The 19,820-nt window shown below is 34.8% G+C and overlaps 1 protein-coding gene across 1 annotated transcript in view; it reads left to right on the top strand.

Moving 5' to 3' along the window:
* The window catches only part of MTMR9 (myotubularin related protein 9), a 32,988-nt gene extending 19,104 nt beyond the window's left edge, over positions 1-13,884 (top strand). Inside the window, exons 5-10 of the mRNA XM_090288968.1 lie at positions 1,474-1,691; positions 2,544-2,705; positions 6,629-6,770; positions 8,533-8,753; positions 10,206-10,357; positions 12,883-13,884. Coding sequence (XP_090145094.1) covers positions 1,474-1,691; positions 2,544-2,705; positions 6,629-6,770; positions 8,533-8,753; positions 10,206-10,357; positions 12,883-13,046 — 1,059 coding nt within the window. The 3' untranslated portion in view covers positions 13,047-13,884. The remainder of the gene's footprint in view (positions 1-1,473; positions 1,692-2,543; positions 2,706-6,628; positions 6,771-8,532; positions 8,754-10,205; positions 10,358-12,882) is intronic.
* The last annotated feature ends 5,936 nt before the right edge of the window (positions 13,885-19,820 follow it).

Below are 19,820 nucleotides of genomic sequence, written 5' to 3'. Positions count from 1 at the left end.
GCAGATGTTTTTATTTTCAAAAGGGAGAAGAGTGACACATGTCATTAGTCACAACTTAAGTAAACACAGGAGTCAGGAATATGTGTTTCCTAAATATTTTCTAAATCCGTTTCTCTTCTCTTATTTTCTCTCAGTCAGTAAACTCTACTTCATTTTGAGGACAATAGTAAATCAGAGGATAAATTATAGCCATCTTCCATTTTTCTCCCCCTGTATGAAGTCAATCATGGATATTTAGGATAAAAAGATTTCTAAAAATCTGCTACTTTGGCATCAGGCCACCTATTCTGCTTGCTCAACAGTGTATCTGTTTTTAACTAGGGTTCATTATAAAGTAGTTTAATAATTGATGTTAAATACATTTGTGTGCTGTGTGTCCATTTGCATGGTAAGTGCCTTCTGAGAGTTAGCTGTTGTCATCCTCTGATGACCTTTCTTAATATGTTAAGTTTCAAGGTAGTTAAGATAACAGTATATACTATACTATGGAGTTAAGTTGAAATAACTCTAAGCCTGGAGAACATTATGCTAAGTGAAGTAAGCCAGTCAGAGAAAGACAAATACCATATGATTTCATTCATATGTGGTACGTAATGTACAAACTGAACTAACGAAGAAGATGGGGACAGATGCATAGATGGAGAGCAGGGTGACAGCTAGCGGGGGGAGGTTAAGGGATGGAGGGACTGAGCAAAAAGGAAAAAAGGACTCATGGACATGGACAGCAGTGTGGTGACTGCTGTGGGGAGGGGGGGAATAAGGGGACTAAAAGGCAATATAAAAAAATACAATAATAAAAAATTTTTTTTAAAAGAAATAACTAAGCCATTTACCAGGGAAGAGAACAGTATAATAGTTATTGATTTCTTGAGAAAAGTTTCAAAAGCAAACTTCTCAAAATATATAGTTGGCAATACTTGGAAACAAGTAGTTAAGACTTGAAATACTGAAAATGATGAAAAAGGGCCACCGGAGAATAAATAATAAGTAGTTTTCAAGATATTGAAAATTATTCCCAAAACAAGAATAATGGATAAACTTTTTAAAATTTTGCCATCAGTGCCTTTTTTGTTATAATTCTTGCCAACCCTAAGTTTATGTAATTGAAGCAAAAGTTTACTGGTGCATAGGTTATTATTATTTTCTTTATTATAGGGCTAGATCAACTGGATAATTATTTACTGACTAAATGAATTGTAAGATCTGATCTTAAAGGAGAACTATGATTTATTATGTGAAAGTATTTTGAGATAGTGGGAAAAAAAGTCATTTGAAAGTGCAAGGCTTTTATTATTATTTTTAAATGATTAACTTTGTCAATACATAGAAATGTGTCTTTGTTTTAGGATTAGCTCCATCTCCAAATTGTCACACCATTGTTTTTGAAATACTCTTAATGTAGCTAATTCATTTCTGTTTTCAAAAACTTTAAAAACAGCTACTATGAAGTTTTAAACTGTATTATGATTCTAGGTAATTATGCGAAGTAGTCAGCCACTGACTGGCACAAATGGTAGACGGTGCAAAGAAGACGAGAAGCTGATAAACGCTACCCTCAGAGCAGGAAAGCGTGGCTACATCGTCGATACCCGATCTCTAAACGTAGCACAGCAAGCTAGAGCCAAAGGAGGCGGCTTTGAACAAGAAGCTCATTATCCCCAGTGGAGACGGATTCATAAGTCCATTGAGAGGTAAAAGATTCTGGAAACAGTGATGGACTCTATTTGAAGCTACTTAGAGTGGGTGAACCCTTAGCTGTTCAGAAATTACGAGTTTGCAAAAGAATCTACACATTAACTTGGAGTCCAAGATTGACTTGCTATCTTATCATTTTGTTTTGTAAGCAAAAAACTTACCTTGGATGCCCACAGGTGAGTTTTAGTCCAATAGCCCTGTTTCTCTATGTCACCTCTGAAATTTTATCACCACAAGGCCTGCTCCTGTTTGTGGATCAGTGATCACCAAGCCTAATAGATACGCTACGCCCAACCGTATTTTCCTGAGTCAGAAGACTGTAGACATTTAACTTCCCCATACCCACCTACTCTCACACCCTGTTGCCTCCACCAAGATCATGGATCTTTGTTTGCAGTTACTGGTTTGTAAGTGCTTCGGGGTAGGTTGTGGAAGTCAGAGCTAATAAAACAATGGGATCTGAGCTGGCTTTGGGCACCCCTGCTGACAGTACCCGGGGAACCCTTGGGAGAAGGACTGCATGTGTCAGCGGCGCTATCTCTGACCTGTTGCAAAATGCAGCGCTCCGGCCCTCTCCCCAAGTGGATAGTTCAACTCTTTGACCAGGGTTTGATCTGTTCACATGAGAAACAGGTTACCAGGCATGACAGGGATTTTAAGCATCTTTGCAATCATATTTAAATATTCATTTCTCAATATTTAATCCTCAAGTTTTTATATAGCAAGATAAATATTTTTATAGTAATTCTGAGCTACTTTTGACCTTGGATTTACTGGAGGCTGAGTTTTTGGTTTGGTTTCTTCCTTGTTTTTTGTTTGTTTGTTTTTCTTTTCCTTGTGTTTGAAAGGTATCACAATCTTCAGGAGAGCTTAATCAAACTTGTGGACGCTTGTAATGACCAAACACATAACATGGACCGATGGCTCAGTAAATTGGAGTCTTCAAACTGGCTGACTCACATCAAAGAGGTTCTGACAACTGCCTGTCTAGTGGCTCAGTGTATTGACAGGTAAAGTACATTTCAGTGTTCCAGAATGGGGCATACACTGCTAACTAGACTTTGGTTTTATCCAGATATATGTTTATATATGAACATGTGCCTCAGAGATATTACAGGTTCGGTTCCAGACCACTGCAATAAAGTGAGTATCTCAGTAAAGCACATTACATGAATTTTTTGGTTTCCCAATGCATGTTTACCCATACTGTAGTCTATTAAGTGTGTAATAGCATTCTTCCTTTTAAAAATGTATATACCTTAATTTAAAAATACTTTATTCTGAAAAACTGCTAACCATCATCTGAGCCTTCAGTGAGTCGTAATCTTTGCTGTTAGAGGGGTCTTACCTTTAATTTGTTAGAAATGTAATATCTGCAAAGTGCAATGAAGTGAAGCTCAATAAAATGAGTTATGCCTGTATTCTACATCTTATGTTCAGATCATTTTATAAATTACTATATAAGATAGTCAATGGCATTCATTTATCGATGATGTGTGTGCATAGAGTTTGGCATTTAATGATAGTTTGTTGAATGGGTTGTGAACCATGTACATGTCTTTGATGGCACAAGCTTTAAGTCTCAAAGACCTTTTTTATATGATGCACCAATTTTCCATTTGAGAAAGAAAAGTTTTCTTACATCTTCTCAGAGGGCCAAACTTGCCTTTTTACTTTTAAAATATCAATGAAAGGAAGCATGTAATTTTGTGGCCCAGTAAAAGAATCCTTTCTAATCTCCTAGATATCATTACAAACCATTTGATATGTGCTCATATAACAGGATCTCAAGTTGAGAAAACCTGATGGTAGTGATATAAAGTATATGAAGTGATTTTAGTTTATTCAGTCAGTTGAAGGTTGCTAATTCTTAAGCCTTGAGGCAGGAGACTTGAACAGAGGCAGAAGGATTGGTGGAAGTTGTTGCAGAAGCCTAGCATGCCCCTTTTAAGAAGGGGATTCCCACTGAAACAATAGGTAGGTATAAGTAATGCCACCATGTAGTTGAATGGCACTTTTCTTTGAGAACCTGATTTGTTTTATTGACACTTCCAAATTAGGGAACTACATATGTAAGTTCTTAATGGGTAGTGAGAATCTGATTATAGAACGTGTTGCTTAAAATCACGTGATAAGTTAGTGACAGAACCAAGATGTCAGGATTCCCAGGCTGTCACTGTTCCTTATTTTAGGTGAAGCTCATTTATCTAATAAAATATGGGAGTTAAAGACTAAGATTATGTGGCAACAAAATGAATAATTCAGAATGATGAAATGCTGATATTAAGGGTTTTGTTTCTTTTTAACCTAAGTCTAAAAGATTTCCCCTTACATGAAAAGTACAGAGATTCCTGTTTTCTTGTGAAACATAAATTGTAATAGACACTGATCAGCATGTTGTCCACGTCTTCAGCCACAATAATGAGAAGATACAGGTGTAGGCAACCCTACATACCTGCAGAACAGCGTTTGTTATCTCCACCTTTGTTTAGTTTGAGCTGATCACCTTAAACAGGAACTTTCACACTCTTCTGGAGAGTTGAATGTTTTGGTTATTTCGTTTCCCTTTCTGATCTATATTATTTTATTACTTATAAAAACCTGCCCTTACAATTACTAAAAATGTAAAAATCTACCTTAAATTAATTGAATTAAATGTAGAATATAACAGATAACTAAGATATATATTCAATATGTATCAAAAGCCTTAAAATATTTGCTCATACCTTTTTCAGCCTACTTATTAGATTTCATGATAAGAATGAGGTTGTCAACCTAACCATAAGTTAACTTCAGGGAGTCTTATTTTCAAATTAAGAACTCAGATAATTCAGCAAAAGACAAAAAGCTAAGTATATCATCTACAGTGTCACAAAAATTTACAATAACCTTAATGTTCAATCATAAGGATTAAGTAACTTGTAGTTGATCATGTAACAGGATATTTAATAACCATAAGTACAATACTTCTAGAGATGGCATAGAAAAATGGGTGTTTATAATAAAAGTGGAAATAATAAATTATCTTTTGTTAATAGTTATGTAAAGTATATATGTACATAGGAAGATAATTAATAGTAATAACCAAACATGAAGCTTTTATGATAAAAGTGGTGAGCTTATTTTCTTTTGTTTTTCCAAAATATTCTTCACTGTCAGTGCAACATAAGAGGGTGCAGAACAGGAGGGGAGATATAATTCATTTTATTTTTGGTGCTTCCTCCCATTCTCTTTAGAATAACGGGTTCCTGTACACCTCCTAAGTGTCATGGCATCATTGCCACTGACTTTATAGATTGAGTTTTCCTTTTTTAATGATTTTTAAAAAATTTTTTCTTCCTGTTTCATGTTTCTCAAAGTATGGTTCAAGATTTGTTTCCGAGATCCATTACAGTTTATGAAGGCGTTCTTATAGTCAGCTAGCTGATGGTGAAAAGGTAGAATCCAGATCAAGGGAGATACAGAAAAATAATTTTAAGTGTGTGCTTCTAGGTTCGATGAGAAAAGCCTTTAAAAAAAAAAAATCCAAGAGGACAATGTTTTATTGTTGCAATTTATAAGCCACAGAAAGTCTGGGTCCCTGTTTGGCTTTAGCAAAGCTGCAGTTAAAGACTTGACCTCTTGGTTTCTTTTCTCTCTCTCTCTCTCTCTCTCGCTCTCCCTCTCTCTTTTAATTCTTGTTTATTCTATTACAGTTATCCCAAATTTTTCCCCTTTAGCCTTCCTCTACCCAGCCCACCCCCTGCTCCCACAGTAATCCCCACACCATTGTCCATGTGTATGGATCATTCATACGTGGTCTTTGACTAATCCCTCCCCCTTCTTCCCTCCATTCCCCCTACACCCCCTAACCCCCAGCAGTTGTCAGTCTGTTCCATGTTTCCATGTCTCTGGTTCTGTTAGGCTTGTTAGTTTATTTTGTTCATTAGATTCCTCTTACAAGGGACATCCCATGGTATTTGTCTTTCACTGCCTGGCTTATTTCACTAAGCATAATTCTCTCTAGTTCTATCCATGTTGTTGCAAATGGCAGGAGTTCCTTCTTTCTTTCCGCTACATAGAACTCCATTGTGTAAGTGTACCACAGTTTATTAATCCACTCATCTACTGATGTGCACTTAGGCTGTTTCCAGCACTTGGCTATTGTAAATAGTGCTGCTATGAAAATAAGGGTGCATAGGGTCTTTTGAATTGGTGTTTTGGGATTCTTAGAGTATATTCCTAGCAATGGAATCTCTGGTTCAAAAGGCAGTTTCATTTTTAATTTTGGGAGGACATACTGTTTTCCACAGTGGCTGCACCAGTCTGCATTCCCACCAACAGTGCACTAGGGTTCCCTTTTCTCCACATCCTCACCTGAACTTGTTTGTTGATTTATTGATGATGGCCATTCTGACAAGTGTGAAGTACTATTTCATTGTAGTTTTCATTTGCATCTTTCTGATGGCTAGTGATGTTGAGCATCCTTTCATATGTCTATGAGCCCTCCGTATGTCCTCCTATATGTCCATCTGTATTGTCTATTCAGGTCCTTTGCCCATTTTTTAATTGGATTGTTTGTCTTCCTAGTATCAAGTCATATGAGTTCTTTATATATTTTGGAGAAAGTCTTTTAATCAACTATTAAAGCAGAAAAAGTAAATGCCTACTGTATGTATTAAAGACTGCTTTTTGTTTTTGTAAAGGGAGAAAAATTTCATCTAAAAGTTCTGTGAAATTTGTTATAACTTAAAAGGGTTCTTGCCATGTGAAATTTGGGACTCAGTATAGTGCCCCCCCAAGAAAAGCTCTTTTCAGTTTGCCTTATTTAGACTCTAAACTCTATGGGACAGAGCAGAATACATAAGACTTTGCACCAATAAGTGTTTATTATTAGCAGACTTAATTGACCACGTTGAGAGTATCCCATTTATTCTCTGCATTACCCTATCAGGGAAGGAGCATCCATATTGATTCATGGAACAGAAGGAACTGACTCTACACTTCAAGTTACCTCTCTGGCTCAGATCATCTTGGAACCAAGAAGCAGGACCATTCGTGGGTTTGAGGCCCTGATAGAAAGAGAGTGGTTGCAGGTGAGAAAATCTATTGTGTGTGTAGAGGAACTGCTAATAATTGATGTTGTGATTCTGGTTTGTGGAAGCAGATATAAGATATGAAATTTTGATTAATTAAAATGTTTAAATTGTATGTTTCATTTTCTGGGGAACAGTGAATATATCTTCCTCTCAAGAAATGGTTTGAATCTTTACCGCCTGTCAATTTCTAATGTGTTTTTGCTTATATTGCTCATTTGGCACTTAATTCCCTTAAACTCTTATTAGTTATGCTTTGTTACCTACTGGAGAAATACAAAGAATGTAAAACATAGTCTTGTCTTCCAGAGCTTAGTCTTGTTAGAGATAAAAGACATAAACAAAGGGGGAAGGAGGAGGAGGGATATTTAATTACAAAGCATGTGCTTTTTGACTTTCTGCCTCTTGCTGTAGTCTAGCTCTATCCTGTCTTCTTCCCCAGCCAAGTGAAATTCTTCTCATCCTTTAAGATACAGTTAAATATTATTGCTTTCATGAAGTATTGGGAAACTTAACTTTCTTCACAGATAAAATTAGTCCATTTTCTGTGTACCTTGTTTCCTGAATTAGGCCAAAATAAAGGGAATTCTTTGAGGTCAAGGAACCTCATCCAATTCACCTGTTTATCCCTAGGACACAACACTGCTGTCACATAAAAGCTGAATGACAACTGAAATAAAGATCTCATCGAATAGACTGAGGTCCTCCAAGTCAGAGATTAATTTGTGAATGTATATACTGTGTAACTTAGTAAATGATTGTTGAAAATAAATGTTTAAATATATCTTGGAAATGAAAGTATTTCTGGAGAAGATCATTTCTGGCCCTTCTAGTTACAGTTTGGATCTATTATGTGTTAATGCTGTTACATGTATCATGTCTAGCCTGCCTGGCAATTGACCTTTACCTCTGTTTAAGTCAGACCATCCTAAATAATGGTGGAAGTCTACTCAGCTATGTTTCTTATGATATAGAGGAAACAAATGAGTATGATGTACCTATATATTACCATTTTAATGGCATTAAAATCTCATTAGCCACTGGAAAACAGTCATGGCATTATCTTTGTCACACAGAAGGACCCAAAACTAAAACAGATCTGTGAAATATAAATACCTTGAAGGGTGTGATTTGGGATAAAGTCAGTACTTGGGTTCTGGGTGGACCGGAGCCAAATTATTTTTCAATTTCCTTTGTCAGTAGAGGGCAAACTCTTCCAGTTCTTTTTGGTAGAAGGGAAACTAAGGAGAACTTTATCTCTAATAAAAAGGTATTCATAAAGATCGGCAGTAACTTCTTTTCCATATGCAACTAAAGACTTAATATCAGGAGTATCCTTACAAAGTTTGTCTATTAGAGCCCTATAATTATCTCCATTTAGTGGTAAGGCTTATCTAGCTTACAGTAGTCTAGAATTCTTTGGATAGGTGATAACCATCCTGTGTTTTGTACCCAATGAGCTTATGTTTTTTGACTTTGCTCCAAATTACGCAGACCCAGAAAAATTTATAAGTTTATCATTACTGAAGTTCATTATTCTTCCATTTGACATTCCAAGGACAATTGCAATTCCTATGGCTATGTCTTCACACATAGCCTTGTTAAGTATTTGGAAATTGTTTTAAACCACGAAATCATTAATCTAAACAGCAGTCACCAAAATTATACAATATTCCAAAATTATACACAATAATGTTAGAATGTTAATAGAATGTGGGATCTCACTAGGATATGACTGTCACATTTTCATCTTTTCTCATAGGCTGGTCACCCATTTCAACAGCGCTGTGCACAGTCAGCCTATTGTAATAGTAAGCAGAAGTGGGAATCGCCTGTATTTCTTCTCTTCTTGGATTGTGTGTGGCAGATACTTCGTCAGTTCCCTTGTTCTTTTGAATTTAATGAGCATTTCCTCATCATGCTCTTTGAGCACGCTTATGCCTCACAATTTGGAACATTTCTGGGCAACAATGAAAGTGAAAGGTGGGTACAGTGCTCACACAGGGACCATTTCATTTTAAGTTTTTTGGCCACTTCCTAAAAGAGACCAGGATTTGGTTCTACGTTAATGTTATTTATATGATGGTAGAGATTGTATGTAGTATAAATTACATGAAATGTATTCTTATTTTGAGCCTATTACATGCTAGGTAAGAGCATATCCTAAGACTTTGTTCTGTTAGACAAAATTAGTCTATATACTGATTTAAAAGTTTTGAGTAAATAGGACAACCATTTTAAATTATAACTTTCCTTACATAGGATCATAGCATCTTACATCTGCAAGAAGCTTTAACATATAATCTAACCACACCCTCCATTCAGTTTTGTAGTTAGGAAGGCAATATGCAGAGAAGTTAAATAACTTATCCAGGGACAAAGCCAGCTGGTCACCAAAAGTAGGGCTATAGTAAAGGTCTTCCTACTCTTGCTCTAGCTTTTGTCTGTTAAAGCAATGTATATAACTTGAACTTGACGTTTAAATAATATGTTTGTCTATGGATTCTTTTTGGTATTGTACCTGTTACTGTCCCTGAGACCCACTTTCAGTGAAGGGATTACAAATAGAATTTATCTCACATTCTGAATGCCATTTGATAGAACCTTACCAGTAGTACTGATTGAGAAGGACTCTAAAGCTGTGTGGGGTGGGCTCAGCCTGAAAAACTTCAGTGATTGGCTAGCCATGGGCTTGGGGGCAGGGGGCTGGAGGGAGTAGTGGGTGCAGTGATTTCCTGTCCTCACCGTGCCTGGTTCCAGGGGACATAGTATGAGACTTAATACCCTAGCAATGAAATGCTAGTATCACATGGGTTCTAAGAATGGATTCTTTTTATTACTAGAATAATTATATTCACATAGTTAACTTTCATAAAGCTTATAAGTAACCAAGTAATTTCAGAGACAAAACCAATTTTATAGTTAAACTTGAGCTGGAACAGAATCCTGTGAAAATTGAATGTATTTTTGGTTAATGTAAGGCTTACCACAAAATGTGCCAGCTTACTTTCCATCCCTCACAGTTCATTTCATGATAGCGTTACAGAATTTTAGGATTATTATGAAGACTGTTCATTGTATATTATATCAAGATACATATTTATTTTTAATCTATTTGGCTATTTTAAATTAAAATACAATTCCAGATACAATAAAGGACTTTGTGTATGCATTGATGTCTAACACTGAACCTGACATGATCAGATTCTGTTTTCTTCCTTCTTGCTGTAAAACAGTCTTTGTTTGGTTGTTATTGAGAGTTATTATGCTGAATTTTATGACAGATATTTTTACTTTACATTTTATTCTTCTAATAAAAGCCTTGTATTCTGCCTTCTAACATACAGAGAGAAGTGTCCTATTAGGAGGAGCATTGAATACTGATTGTTATAAATTAACTGTTTTAGTGGAAATTTTTTTTTTTTCCTTGATCAGATGTAAGTTGAAGCTACAGCAGAAAACGATGTCTCTGTGGTCTTGGGTCAATCGGCCCAGTGAACAGAGTAAATTCACTAGTCCTTTCTTTGAAGCCAACAGTCTTGTCATCTGGCCTTCAGTTGCCCCACAGAGTCTTCAGCTCTGGGAAGGTAAGCCATGCACCCTTTGCAAACTTTTTATCATCAGTCACAGGTGCTCTGTCAACTGCCTATAAATACATGCTATCGTTGATATTTGAAGATGGTAAGGTGGACCTCACTCTCAGACTAGTGTGTAATTATTTCTTTCTCAATATTTTCTGAGGAACCTTCACACTGTATTCCATAATGGGTGCACCTTTTTACACTCCCACCGACAGTGTACAAGAGTTCTGATTTCTTCACATCTTGCCAGGAGTTATTTTCTTATTGAATTCCCACCACCTGTCTTGGATAGTGGCCATCCTAATGGGAGTGAGGGAAAGTACATTACTTTTTGTGTTGGTAGATAGTAGGACAGGAATAGATTGTAAGCTCCTAGGAGATGGTTTCTGTTTCGTTTTGAAACAGTCATTAGGATAGGTTCTTCTGTTAAATACTCCTGAAGGGTTAATGAGCTCTAGCCATTCTAGTTAGGGTCTATAAGTGTACACAAATGCCACTCATCAATGCGGTGATGTAGATATCCCCTTGTTCATGTGGCACAATAATCCATGCTTAATTTTTAAATCTATTCAAAAGAAGGTATTTTACCTACATTAATTTTTCAGACTTCTGAAGCTTATTTCCTTAAATACCAAAGCCTGTTTATTTTTTTAAATAGCCAAAATTTATCTAAAATGTGTTAGCCATTCATTAAAGAAAAGCTGTAAAATATCACTTAATTTCTTTTTAATCGTTTTGAAGGATTTAAGTATGTCTTTATTCATCTTTGTGGTAAACAGCATAAGGCTTGTGCACACGTGGATGGTAACTTGAATTGAATTACCGTAAATGTCAGTTATTATACCATGTTCTGATATGGTGTGCCCTTAAGGACAGTTCATGTGTGGAAAGCTGTTTATCCTTTGTGTGGAAAAGGATCTCAGATCGCTTTGCTTTCTCTGCTTGAGATCAAGTCCGTTCTGTCATTTCTCTAGATGTCAGCTCTCACATCTTGTTCCTCTTGGCATATCTGTCAATAGTTGCTTCCTTCCTCTCAGTTCGTGCTTCTAATCTTATATCTTGAGGTGACTCCTAGCCAGAATTGTGGGAAAATGGCCTCAGAGAGGCTCAGGGCGCTCTGAATCTGAGTGTTAGTGCTTTGGGAATTTCTGGCTGCGCAGAACTTCTCTTTGCTTCCTCTCCTGATTGTAACAGACAAATCACAAGTGCAGGATAAATAATCTCTTAAATGAGAGAGTTCAGCAATACTTCTTGTTTAAGATTTGTGGGATAATTACCTAAAAGCTGCTGTCCTGCCTAATAACTAAAGTGAAAGACCAGCTTTCTTGAGAGAAAAGCCAGCTTTGGGAGTTGGAGGGCCTGAAGAATGATTTAACTAGTTTTTACCAAACCTAATTGAGAGTTTAGGGATTAAGTGATAGAAGGAAATTTTTGTTGTTATATGAATGAAGTCCTATCACTCTATTAAGAATGAAGTTTCCATATGTGTTTAGTGTTTCCTCAACTTAGAACTGGAAGAAATTTTATGTTAGGTAAAATCTTCTCAGGGTAGGTAAATGGAGTATAATGAGACTACTTTTTAGCCTTAAAATGTCTCTCTGCTGTTTATATTTACATCATAGTTAACCATTAATATTAATTAATTCCAGTATTGAAGAACAGAATTTTAAAAACAGGCTCATATAATAGAAAAATCAACACAGGTCAGTCAGTCTTTAAGCTATATTTCCATTTTCCCTTTCTGACAGAGAGTAACACCTGGACATACATAGAAAGACTTTAGAGCCCATGGCGGTTTGGTTTATGGAATGTATTTTAATGAATCATAAAACCTTTGTGAACTTGCCAGCTACTGACATGTTGCAAACCTGAAAAGTTTTTGTACCTCCTTATTCGAATATCTTTAAGCCATTATTTTAGGATGATATAGTTAACATAGGTCTACAGAGAGGAGTAAATGTCTCATTTTAGTCCATAATAAAGTGATAATTTTTATTTGGGGAAAGAAGCAATTGCCTGCATAATTTAAAGACTGCCTCTTAAGTCACAGGGAGAGAGAGCGCTGAATCTATGGCTTTTTTAGATAACATCTGTGTGGTTCTCCTTTTACTGTAACTCACATTTTCAGTAAAAGTGATTTCACACATGTAGGAGATTTTACTGGTCTGAATCAAGTTCTAAAATGGTGGAAAAAAGATTTTGTTATAAAACTGGAAAGTTTATGCTATTGTAAATTATCAGCTTGTTTTCCTAAATATATTAGAGAACATTGTTTTGATCTATTTCATAAATTTTTTTGGGGGGGTGAAGAATTAATGAGCATGTATGTGCATAAAAGTAGTGACTTTTTAAATAGTGACTTCCTGTATTTAATTGTACTCTTTCAGTACCTCAAAATTCCTGTATATTTTAGAGTATAATAAAACATGTGAATTGTGGAAAAAAAAGAAAAAATTAATACATGGAATTATATATTATCTACAAGTTTAATGTTAATCCATTGTATGTATCTTTCTCTCTGGATTCAACAGGTATTTTCCTACGTTGGAACAGATCCTCCAACTGTTTGGATGAAGCATATAAAGAAATGGTTAACATTATTGAATATAATAAGAAATTACAAGCAAAAGTAAATATCCTTAGGAGGCAGTTGGCAGAACTGGAGACTGAGGATGGGATACAGGAGAGTCCCTGAAAGATGCCCCCACACCCTTCAGCTCACTTTTACACAGTAGCCTTGAACTTAAGGCTTTAGATGTGAGAATCCTCTAATCTAATGGATTTCTCAATACTCTATGAATGAATCTTACTATAATTACTCATGTTTCATGTGGCCTCTTAGGCCTTGTCATTTTAAGAGCAGGAAGGAGGTGCTAGTTGTTTTATTTTATTTGGTGTGAACCAGGTGACCAATGTAATACCATTTGTGCTATATGCCATTTCATCATAAACTTTTCTTTGTGTCCACTTTCCAAACAGTGCTTCAGACCAGTCAAGGATACAATTAATCTCTTTAAGGAATATGTTAGTTTTAAAACAAAGATCTGATGTTCAAACACTTTGAGTATAGAAATATTTTTCAAAACTGAAATGGTAGATAAAGAATTGTTTAACAGGCCATTTCCAATACTTTCGTCATTCTTTTTAAGATAGTTTTGGACTGACAAACCAGAATTCTGCCTCATTCTGGTTTGTCAAGAAAGAAATTCTGAGTATTTATTTGAGGTAAATTATTTTTACAAGGGCAACAGGTCTATAGTCCTCTGATATTTACATTAAGAAGTAAATTTAACAGTAGGCACCAAAAGTATGTGCAATATAGAAATAAAGTAGGAATTTGTTACTGATATGGTATTGTTACTATTGACTTGGTTTTTCAGGTTTTATCAGATGCTGGATGTAACATTAAATCATCATTTATAATAGATGTCAATTTGTTATAATTAAGCTACAAATATGGTTTCCTTAAACCAGAGATGCACTGCCCTTGTCTGAAGTTCTTATTGCACTGGTTTATGTATGTATGTATATGTTTTATTTTTAAGTATTCTAAGAGTTTATTAATACTAAGGTTACAGCTTTCATGGTGGTTTAAGCCTTTTGAAAGTTGATCTTGACTCGACTGATTTGTCTATTACATGTGAGGCAAATATAATGTAAGCAGAGGTGAAGTTGATGACCATGAGGCAGTTATATTTTAAACTCCAGATTTGAAATGTTTCAATGTTATAGAAACAGTCATGACTATATTTATGCTATGTTGGTTTATGCCTGCAACTCTAAAGGCCTGCAGTTCAGTGTTTTCCATGTATGTTTCTGTTTTGTGGAGTTGCTCATTTTAACAAATACTGTCAATTCTAGTTATTCTTCAAAAAGATGGTTGAAAAGTCATCATTAATACCATTTCTCCCCCATCTGTATATACCCATTTCAGTGTAAAACATATCCAAACTGAACCCTACTTTAGATATTTGTATTGACCTAAAAATGTAATTTTTAAAAATTGACTCTGGAAATCTCTGGCCATTCAGAAGCTTTAGAAAGTGACAAAGTCTTTCTATCTCCAGTTGCCCAAGCTTTATCTTTTTTTATTTCCTCAGACTTGTAGCAAAAGGCTGGACAATAATTCATAGTCAGAACTCTTTTAGTAAATTTTTCTGCCTTCTCCTGTAAGCTCAGTTTTATTCTTGACTTATTTTCTTGGCTATAGTTAAAAATCTTGGGGCACTAAAACCCTCACCAAAAGGCTAAGGCAAAGAGCAAAGGAGATGTACTATCTTGAGGTATATATATATACACACACATGCGTGTTACGTGAAATGTCTATATTTTTTAAAAGGGGAAACACCCTAACATTTTTATGGCTCTCAAAATTTTTTGCTGCTTTGTTTAGGCAGCTGACTTTTTTGTTTTCTTCTAATTTTGTCTCAAGACTAGATATGAAGAAGGTGCCCTTCTGTGTTAATGGGCCTGTATGGAAAACCACCTAGACATCTAGAGGTTAGTTTGTTTGTTTTAGTAATTCTTTAAAAGTGACCCCCCCACTAGTGATATTTATTGGTCTCAGGGCTTCTGTGGGTTTAAACATAGGAGAGAGTTTTTATTAGGTTTGGTCATGGAGAAATTGTATGCCATCAATTTATACCCATCTTCCTGATGCACATTTTATGTGTAAGCCAGAATACAATATCATAGTGTTTCAGTTTCTTTTCATTTCTTTTGTTGAACCAGTAATCTTAAGCTCTTTAGACAAGTTTGCCATTTAGTATTAATTTATAATAAGAGATCATCCAAACCTCAGTTCTGGTTTTAGCTTATAAAAACAAACTTCGGTATCAATGCACTTTCAGAAGGGTCATACAATAAAGTAAATATTAAGGTTTTCGCAAACTCGAGAACTCTGTCAAAAAAGTGCATCATCAATATAACTTGAAGAGTGTTTTTAGTAATACTATTAAGTTACCCATCCATTGGATGAAAAGAATACATACAATGGATAAACTCATAAAACAATACTGTTAAACATTAAGTTTAGACATTGGCCTTAGTAAATGTGGCTTTAAAATCTTTAATGAAGAGAATGGTGGCAGAATTAATGAGCAAGCAGGTTGCGTCATGGTAGTCTATAATAAGTGGGATATTATTCAAGTTCTTGTATATTAGGCATCTGTATTCATTTACAGTGAAGGCTGCTGGTTTACATTTTTAGGATGCAAAAAGTATTCCCCACAGAGAATATCTTAAAAATACAAAGGATTGCTATAATCCTCTATCAGCAATACAGAGATCTTTAGATTTAAATTAATGATTTTTTTTTTTTTTTTAATCAGAAGAACATGGTTGACAATATAAAAATGCTGAAACCTTCAATGGTAAGACTTCGGTAACTGGTCAAAATTTTTCATTTTAATTTGATGGGAAGAAAACAAGCATACATTATAAAACCTAACAGGTTTGAACAACCTGTAAATGTGTTTATTTCTAAGAAAAATTCAGACTTTGAAGCAAGACTTTAAAGTGAGTTTTGGGAAAGCTTTGGAAGACAGTAGACAAATCATTTCAGATTCCATAGGGGAAATTTAAAAACTTTTCTTTGAACTCTCAAACCTGATTTAGAGAGGTGATGTGTCATTGCTTCTCATTATAAAGGATGAACTTTAGTGAGATTTTAGTCTTTGACTCAGTACAATATTTATGTTAAATTAACAAATCAATATAATGGAAAGGATTTGACTAGTGGTTGTCTCTTGAAATGCAAAATAGGAACACTTTGCTGCATTTGAAAAAAATCTGCTTAAAGATGTAGCTGTTGTAGTGAATCTGTTTTCAGAATTAGTGATTTTAATTGTCATTCTTAACTGGGTTATTCAGGCTCATTTATTATAAGACCTTAACCTGAGGCAAAAGTTTTGGTATTTTATCCATATCTACATTTAGTAAATGGAAAGTATATGGAGATATTATGAGCACTCTTTATCAGAAAGTTATTTCTTGAACCAAAAATGAGCGATTTTTAGAATAGCTGATCCTCTGTTCTGGCAGCTTTGAAAGTTACCAGAGAATGAAGTTCATTCAGTACATCTGATACAGGTTTATGTTATACCTCCAGACAACAGTTATTTCTTATTCTTTAACATGTAGAATCTTCCTTCCCTCCCAGAGCTGATTACCAGTTATTACCAGACAGTATTTTTATGTATTTCACCGTCTTGACAAAGAAAAAAAAGGACATTAAAAGACTGATTTCACCATTATTATTTTTAGGTGATATGAAATGTGAATTTTCCTACACTATCAGTTTTCTAATTTTTGTTTTACTGAATAAAACTGCTTTTACTTTCAGTCAGTCTTTATAATCAGTGTCCACAGCATCTTCTTCCTTTAAACCAATAGCCCAGAAGAGACCCTCTCAAACTCTGTGACCGGGTTTTAGAAAATCTGGACTTGTTACCTAAATTCCCTCTGAAAAACCCAGTGTCCTGTTTTTGAACAACATTGCAGAAACTCTAGTTTGTGCCTGTGAAAGATAGTGGGGCTCACTGGAGACACTACTTTGTCCTGAAAAATAATTCCTGATGAGAGCTTACTGACTTTTAGGTCCATTCTGTTTAACCATCTGTGAGTATACAGATTAACTATTTGTGATTTGTAATAAAAACATGTTGTGCAACACTGCCTGTGTCTGTCTGTCTGCCCAAGACATTTGTTTCACTTTTAAGATGCACATATCGTTGGAGAAATGGATTATTCTACACAAATACACCCTGAGTTCTGTTGTTTAGAATACTTATAGATTTATCACCATCAACACTAAAAATCTTATACAACTTAGTTATTATAAAAAGAATATGTATTCAATAGCGGGTATTTGAATTGTACTCTTGATATATTTGAATGTGACTCTTGGGATTAAGTGCACTATTATTCATGTTTTACACAATAAAATTGCACTACATGGCAAATGTATCTATAATGTATGCTTGCTAAAACCTCAGAGTGCTGTCATTTACAGGTTTCTGTACTGTAAACCTGTGTATATATACTCTTTGGGAAAAATACTGAACTTTCATCAGTCTCTGTAACATCTTATTATTATTTATAATGTTCCCTAACTGATAAGTTCACTTATGTCCTAAATATGGAATCATTCATCTTGAGTTGGCTGCTTTGTGTAGCTCGGTTTATTGAATTATAAATGGTCTTGTCAAACATGATACTGTTATCTCTGGGTAAGATTTGTGTATGGTGTTCTCCCTCTGCCTCAGAGGGCTGTTGCACAGATGCTAGTGTTTAAATTTCTATAGACAATGGAAATAAAATTTGAATATGTTCAAATACTGCTAAATCAGATCAGTAGGCTGACTTTAATTTTTTTCAAATAACTTGCAGAGTAGCACAATGGTCTCCCATACACTGTTCACCTAGATTGGATGTTAACATTTTTTTTCACCTTTGAGTTACGCTCTTGAGTCTGTGTGTGTTTGTGTGTTATGTTGTTGAAACATTTGAGGGCGAGTTGCAAACTCCATGCACTTTCCACCAAAGTGCTTCACAGGTATTAGCAGTATGTATTTACATACTGTTTCCTCAGTATTTATTGATATAAATAAATTAATGAGGGAAAAGGGAAAGCTACTCAGAGTAGTTTGCCAACAATGAAATGCAGAATGGCGAAATTAGAAAGTCACTACTCAGCAACCATCAGAGTAATAATTGACCTAGGCAGTCACCATGAGTGAATGTTAAAACTAGTGGGATAAAGTTTGTGAGGAAAAGCATGTAAAGCATATAGTTTCAAAGTTTTCAAAAAAAAAGTTATTACAAAGGGGAAAACAACTACAGTGAAGGAAACTTAGGTACCACCGTATCCAAGCACAATTAACGCCACTAGTAATGGGACATATCAATATTATGTGCCTTATAATATGATTCACTGAGAACAGCATCACTTTCGTGTCATATTTGCACAAACAAACCAAAAAAAGCATAATCTGAATCGAATTATGAAGTGTCAGGCAAATAAGTTGAGGGACATTCTACAAAATAACTGGTCTGTATACTTTAAAGAATTTATGAAGCTTATAGAAGAAGAAGAAGTAAGACTGAAAACCTTTTTGTAAGTTTAAAATTATTTCAAACATTTTTTATAAGCACGAAGTGAACAGAAAACAAAGGGCATCATACAAAGCTATAAAATTAAAGTGAAAAAATATTTCAGCTGATAAAAGTTTTCCCCCAATAAAAGAAACATTAAACAAGCAAACTGTAACACATTCCAAAAGGGTTATTTTAATTTCCACAAGACTTTCACATATGATTTGAAAAAGCCCCTCAAATGAGAAATTACAAAACTCAGAAATAGGCCGAAAACAAAACAAAATAGGAAGGTAGAAAACAAGAGCTGAACTCGAAAGAATTTGAGGAATAAAGACAAAATCATCTTAAAGATGAAATTATAAGGTACTCAAGGAAAACTAGATTCAACTGAAAATTTATTAAAGAAAAGCACGGAATGCCAAGAATGAAAATAATACATACAAAGATCAGAGAGAAAGTGGTCAATATAGAGGACACATAAATAAGAGCCAATGATTGAGTAATTGGAGTCCCTGAAGAAGAAAAACAAAATAATGAAACAGAACTAGTAGTTAAATGTATAATTGAAGAAAAGTTTCCATAAATAAAAGGGCTGAGTGGAATTGGGTACAGATTAGTCAACATGAAAAGGACAGAGATCCCCAGGGCCTCTAGGCAAAAAGAGTCACTTAAATGAGGTTGCTAATAGAATTCTCAACAACAGCATACAAAGTAAAACAATACATAACTTGGGGAATGTTTTCTGAGAAATCTGTGAAAGGATGTGTTTCATCCAATTAGGAGATTATTGGAAAAACTACCTTAGGGCTCTAAAATATAACTACAGATCCAACACTAAGAGAAAAGTAGAGATAAGGGTGGAAGAACATTATGTAGAAATTATGTATTTTGACAAAGTAGAAACTGCAATTTTTTAATAAAAGGGAGAAAGTCGAATAAGTTTATTGACTATCCTTTAAGTAATAGGTAGAAGTCAAAGATATTTAAACAAATCAAATGGTAGAATGTCAAGTTAGGACAAAGGTGCCTATGGCGACCTTCTGGGTATATTATCCAAAAGAATCAAAAGCAAGATCTTGAAGAGTTATTAGCACACCCATTTTCACTGTAGTGATATGCACAATAACCAACTAACCCAATGTCTATTGATGGATGAATGCATAAACAAAATGTGGTGTACAATGGAATGTTATTTAGTCTTTAAAAGAAAGAAGGAATTCCTGCCCCATGCTACAACATGGATGAACCTTGAAGAAATTATGCTAAATGAAATAATCCAGTCACAAAAGACAAATGCTGTAGGATTTCATTTATACCAAATATCTAAAGCAGTCAAATTTGTAAAAACAGAACATAAAATGGTGGTTGCCAG

The sequence above is a fragment of the Furipterus horrens genome, unplaced genomic scaffold (genome assembly GCF_987537825.1).
Source record: "Furipterus horrens unplaced genomic scaffold, mFurHor1.1.pri manual_scaffold_10, whole genome shotgun sequence".
Taxonomy (NCBI): Eukaryota; Metazoa; Chordata; class Mammalia; order Chiroptera; family Furipteridae; genus Furipterus; species Furipterus horrens.
Note: the sequence above shows the minus strand (reverse complement) of the source record. Positions and strands in the feature narration are given on the sequence as shown.